The sequence below is a fragment of the Rhinolophus hipposideros genome (assembly GCF_964194185.1).
Source record: "Rhinolophus hipposideros genome assembly, chromosome: 24".
Lineage (NCBI taxonomy): Eukaryota > Metazoa > Chordata > Mammalia > Chiroptera > Rhinolophidae > Rhinolophus > Rhinolophus hipposideros.
In genome coordinates, this window is record NC_138070.1 from 22000440 (window position 1) to 22006834 (window position 6395).

Genomic DNA, 6395 nt, shown 5'->3' on the forward strand with positions numbered 1-6395 from the left:
ACCACCTGGTTTGGGTAACTGTAGCTTTTAGTTAGTTTTGAAATTGGAAAGTGTAAGTCTCCAACTTTGTTCTTTTTCTTCAAGACTTTTTTTGCTCTTTGGGGGCTCTTGCATTTCCATATGAATTTAAGGATCAGCTTTTCCATTTCTATAATGGAGAAGGTCCTTGGGGTTTTGACAGAGGTTGTGTTAAATCCGTAGATTACTTTGGGACAGCCTGAGGGAATGACAGGGATGGGGCAAGGGTGGGCAGGAGCTACGCTGGGCATGGAGGGAGCAAGGCTTTCCAGGAGGTGAGGACCAAGAGCAGAAAGGGTCTTGCCCAGCGCCAGGAGGGAGGGCTAATTTGGAGGTCATGGTCCATGGCCAGCTCTGATCAGCAAGGAGGGACATAGTGGGCACAGTTGTGCACTGGAGGAGGGGCGGGGAGAAGAGGACAGAGGGACTGACCAGTGACTGACTCTTCGTGTCCTGGCCAGTTTCCTGGGAGGTGCCCTAGGGAGACTGTGAACCTCTCCCCTTGGGGTATTTTCCCACTGGGTATCAAAGATTCCCCCCACCGCACCCCAAGAACCAGAAGAGATCACAAATTAAATATGAGACCGAAAAATGAGCAGAGAGCATAATTTCTGGTTGACAATGAGGATATTTTATTGAGAATTGACTGAGTGCAGGGAGCAGGGCTGGGGAAGACTAGGGTGGGAAAGGAGAACCTCTCAGAGGTCCTGTGGCTCCAGCCCCCTGAGAGTGGGCATGCTCAGTGTCCTAAGAACACACTGAGGGGTCCACCGTCTTCTCCACAGTGCTCCCATCGTGTGTGACCTGGCAGCTGTATCTGCTGCTGGATTTCCACCTGTCGGCCGTCAGGCTCAGGTAGCTGCTGACCGCGTACTTGTTGTTGCTCTGTTTCCAGGGCTTGGTGGTCTCCACGCCCTGGGTGACGGGCGTGCCGTCTGCCTTCCAGGCCACAGTCAAACCGCTGGGATAGAAGTCACTGATGAGACACACCAGTGTGGCCTTGTTGGTGCTGAGCTCCTTCGAGGAGGGCGGGAACAGAATGACCAAAGGTGCTGACTTGGGCTGACCTGTGTGGACAGAGGAGGGTGTGTGAAAGGCAGAGGGAGAGTCCAGGGTGTTGGGGCAGCCCCCACTCATCTACAGCCTCTGTGACCATTCCCGTGGTGTCTGTGCTTATTCATCCAAGGGACCTTCCTTCTCTGTTGCGTCCTTTCCACTCAGCACTTGGGTAGCGGATAGCCCCTCCCTCCCAGAAGCCTTTCCAAGTCACCTCTCCCAGATGACCTGGTCAAGCCTTTCCCTCTGTAGCGTCAGTTTCCCTGAGTGTAACTGGGGCAGGCTGTCCCACCTCCTCCTGGTTTCCAGATTCTGAGTGTGGAGTCTGGCCCTAACCTCCTGAGCCCTCAGCCCAGCATTAGGCCCCCACCTCACTTCATTCTTCTGGAACCCAGTGCCTCTTCTGTGATCTGGGGTCCTCTACCCAAACCGTCAGAACAATCCTGATGGCATGTGGGAGGCCCTGAGCCTGGGCCCAGTGCACAGTGGGGCCTGGAGTGCCCTCTCCCCATTGGGCCTCTGGTTCTTCCCCAGCTGGCCTCAGCTCTCCAGAGAGGGCTGGGTCCTCCCAGCCAAAGCCTGGGGGCTCCTTGGGCTCTGTCTCCTGTCCCTCCTGCCATGACCCCAGAACCCTCCACCTCTGTTGCATTCTTGGAGCTGCTAACCCAGAAATGGGCATAGTGAGTAGGACCCCTCTCTCCACCCTCCATGGGCCTCCCCTTGGGCTGACCCTGTGTCCTTGGAGGCTGGGATCACAGCCCAAGCCCTGCCCCCAACTTCCTGTGTGAACCTCTCAGCCTGGATGGGCATCAAGCCCTCAGCTCAGACCCTGGAGGCTCAGGACTGTCTCCAAAGCTGCTTCCATGATTTGGTCAGAGCCAGCCTCTGGTCTCCTTACAGGCATCTGGAGGAGGGAAAGGAGCCCCATTCTTGAGCCAAACCTTATGTCCAACTGTCGGATTTTGGAGGTGGTTGCTCCTGCCATTGTGTCCTTCCTGCTGGTTACCCTGAGACCAACCCGCCTCCCCCATAACTTAGGGGAAAAGGTGTGGGTTGGTCCTTAACGCTGGGAAGGCAGCCCCCAGAGAAAGAAGAGTGACTTTCCTGAGACAACAAGGGTGGGACGGGATGGAAAAGGTGATGAGAGCCACTTACCTAGCACGGTGAGCTGGGTCCCATTGCTGAAGATATACCACGGTGACTGAGAATTGGGCCCAAACCTGCCGGGCCAGCACCTGGGAACTGCCCCTTGGGGGCCGGCCTGGAGCAGGAACCTGCTGGGTGTGACGGGCACAGGGCTGCAGGGGGCAGAGCTGTGTCCTGGAGCCAGGTGGGTGGGCGGCCAGGCTCCCAGAGGCCAGGGTACCCATGGGTGGGCCCACGGCCCAGAGGCATCCCCATGCCTGGCCCCCTGTCCAAAGCAGGAACCACCCATACTTTATAGTCACCTAGTGTGACACGCCCTCCTCCAAGGCTGTCCTGGTCACCTCCGAATCCTCAGTACTGATGGAGACACTGAGTACTGTGTTCCATCAGGCAGCTGCATGGTGTGACAGAATGAGTCCTGAACAGGCTCAAATCTACCTGACCTCTCCTGGTCTCATTTTAGGGCATCTGAGGGTTCCTTCCCCACAATTTCCCACTATTCATCCAGGTGGGCTTCCTTCCTGGGCCTATGGACTCTAGGTCATTCCTGACTGATGATGCTTCCACGTGGAGACACTCTCCCCCTTTGTCTCCACACATCAAGACACAATTCAGTCCCACCTCTTTATGAAGCCTTCTCTGATCTCTCAGACCACTGTCTTCCTGTCCATCCATTCATCCATCATCCATCCCTCCATCCATCCATTCAACAATGTCTCCCAAGCACCTGTTTTGCAGTAACTGTTTCATGTGCTGAGAAGTGGTAAGTCCCCCTGGTTCTCATTTCCATCTCTCCCTAAAAACTTTCAGATCAAGGCCAACAATGCCCTCTTCCTGGTCAAGTCTGAGTTCCCTCCCCAGTTCCTGTCTCTGCTGGATGAAACACAGAGTTGCCTCTTCTTTCCAGTAACTCACTTCTCCTCGGCATTGGAGACCCCCTACTCTCTTCCTCTTCTGGCTTCCCTTTCCCCACAACCCATGCATGAGAGCTGACCCCCAGACCACCACTCTGGGTCCTCCTTCTTTGCCATCTTCCCACACTGGATTCCCGTTACTGACCATATGTTGAGGCTCAAGTCTATCTCAGATCTAAGCCTTCATCTTGGCTCCACCTAAATTATCTAGTGAACATCTCCAGCTGGATGGCCATGGGAATCTCAAAATCACCACATTCAAATGAGACTGGCCACCTTTCTCCCAACCCAGTTCTTTTTCTGGGTTTACCTTGTCCCAGGTGATCATGAGTGCTCTCACCCCACCCCCCACCCCCAGACCAGAAACCTTTGTTCTTAGATTCAGCACCTAAATATTCCTTTTAAAAGTTAAAACCGGGCTCAAAATAATTGAGAAACAACAGAACCATCCTCTGAGACTCTGAAACCATAAGAAGCCCCAGATTTTGCCTTTGCTGATTTTAATTTCCAACTCATACAAGAATGTAGCATTGAGTGGGGGTTTATTGCACGCAAGCATCTCTGCTAGAGGGTTGAACCAGTGCATTTTCACCTTAGAAGCTGATCCAATCAATTGTGGTTGGTGTTGTGATATAAATATGAAATTTTTGCTTTAATTTTTCATTGTTTTAAAATTACAAGAACATTACATATATAACACAATTAAGCAACATAGAAGTGCATTTAAAAAGTGTAATATTTAGGGACTGGCCCAGTGGCTCAGGAGGTTGGAGCTCCATGCTCCTAACTCCGAAGGCTGCTGGTTCGATTCCCACATGGGCCAGTGGGCTCTCAACCACAAGGTTGCCAGTTCAACTCCTCAAGTCCCGTGAGGGATGGTGGGCTCCGCCCCCTGCAACTAAGATTGAACACGGCACCTTGAGCTGAGCTGCTGCTGAGCTCCCAGATGGCTCAGTTGGTTGGAGTGCGTCCTCTCAACCACAAGGTTGCCAGTTCGACTCCCCCAAGGGATGGTGGGCTGTGCCCCCTGATCTGAACAGCACCCTCCACAACTAAGACTGAAAGGACAACAACTTAACTTTGAAAAAAGGCCTGGAAGTACATACTGTTCCCCAATAAAGTCCTGTTCCCCTTCCCCAATAATACAAAAAAAAATCTTAAAAAGTGTAATATTTATTTCTCCATCTCTGTCTTGCTATGTAGTGCCATTTTCTTTTTTTGTGGTAAAATATACATAGCATAAAATTTCCCATTTTAACTCATTCTGTGAGGCTAGCATTACCCTAATACCAAAACCGGAGAAAGATATTACAAGAAAAGAAAACTAAAGACCAATATCTCTCATGAAAATAGATGCAAAAATCCTCAACAAAATATTTGCAAATTGAATCCAACAATATATTGAAAGAATTATCCACCATGACCAAGTGAGATTTATCCCAGGCATGCAAGACTGTTTCAACATTTAAAAATCAATTAATGTAATCAATCACATCAACAGGCTAAAGAAGAAAAATCACAAGGTTATATCAATAGATGCAGAAAAAAACATTTCACAAAATCCAATACCCATTCATGATAAAAACTCTTAGTAAACCAGAAATACAGGGTCACTTCCTCAACTTGCTAAATGATATCTACAAAAAACCTGTAGCTAACATGATACTTAATGGTGAGAAACTTGAAACTTTCCTGCTAAGGTCAGGAACAAGAAAACGATGTCCTCTCTCACCACTGCTTTTCAATATTGTACTGGAATTTCTAGCTAATGCAGTAACACAAGAAAAAAAAATAAAAGGTATGTAGATTGAGAAAGAAGAAACAAAACTGTCTTTATTTATACATAATGTGATTGTCTACATAGAAAAATCTAAAAGAATTGAAAAACATTAAAAATCCTCCTCAAGCTAATAAGCAACTACAGAAATGTTGCAAGATACAAGATTAATATACAAGTCAAGTTCTTTTCTATATACCAGCAATGACAAATAGAATTTGAAATTAAAAAACATAATACCATTTCATTATTATCCCCCGATTTGAACTACTTGGGTATAAACCTAATAAAATATGTACAAGATCTATATGAGGAAAACTACAAAACTCTGATGAGAAAAATCAAAGAACTAAATAAAGGGAAAAATATTCCATGTTCATCGACAGAAAGACTCAATATTGTCAGGATGTCAGTTCTTCCCAACTCGATCTATAGTTTCATTGCAACTCCAATCAAATTCCCTGCAAGTTATTTTGTGGATATTGATAAACTGATTCCAAAGTTTATGTAGAAGGGGAAAAGAACCTTTATGTTAACTTCAGGGGAAAAAAGAACAAAAGGTTGGAAGACTGAAACTACAAGACTTCAAGACTTACAATAAAGCTACAGTAATCGAAACGGTGTGTTATTGGCACAAATACAAACATATAGATCAATGGAATAGAATAGAAAGCCTAGAAGTAAATCCTTGCAAAAACAACCAAATGACTTTTGACAAGAAAGCCAAGACCATTCAATGGAGAAAGGACAGTCTTTTCTAGAAATGGTGTTGAGGAAACTGGACATCCACATGTAAAAAAATGAAGTTGGATCCTTACTTAATGCTATATATTAAAATTAACTTAAAATGGATGAAAGACATAAATGTAAGAGCTCAAACAATAAAACTCTTAGAAGAAAACATATAACAAAAACTTTACAACACTAGATTGGCAATTATTTCTTGGATATGACACCAAAGGCACAAGCAACAAAAGAAAAACCAGACACATTGGACTTCATGGAAATTTTGTGCATCAAAAGACACTATTCACAAAGTAAAAAGGTAACCCATAGAATGGGAGAAAATATTTGCAAATCATATATTGAAAGGGATTAATATCCAGAATATATAGGGAACTTCTAAAACTCAACAACAAAAAAATGAAACAACCCAATTCAAAAATGGGCAAAGGACTTGAATAGACATTTCTCTAAAGAAGATGTACAAATGACCCATAAGCACATGAAAAAATGCTCCATATCATTAATCATTAGGTAAATGCAAGTCAAAACTACAACAGATATCACTTCATACCCGTTGGATGGCTACTATAAAAAAAGAGAGAGAGAGAGCACAAAAACAGCAAGTGTTGGTAAGCATGTGGAGAAATTGGAGCCCTTGTGCACTGTTGGTGGAAATGTAAAATGGTGGGTGCAACCACTATTAAAAACGGTATGGGCCGGCCCGGTGGCTCAGGCGGTTGGAGCTCCATGCTCCAGCT

At 46.4% G+C, this 6395-nt stretch overlaps 1 protein-coding gene across 1 annotated transcript in view; it reads right to left on the bottom strand.

Annotated features, from left to right (window-relative positions):
- Positions 1–765: 765 nt before the first annotated feature.
- Positions 766–6395, bottom strand: part of LOC308492652 (immunoglobulin lambda-like polypeptide 5) — a gene marked incomplete at both ends in the record, with an annotated part of 8853 nt that continues 3223 nt past the window's right edge. Inside the window, 2 exons of the mRNA XM_081037806.1 lie at positions 766–1085; positions 2230–2394. Coding sequence (XP_080893932.1) covers positions 766–1085; positions 2230–2394 — 485 coding nt within the window. The remainder of the gene's footprint in view (positions 1086–2229; positions 2395–6395) is intronic.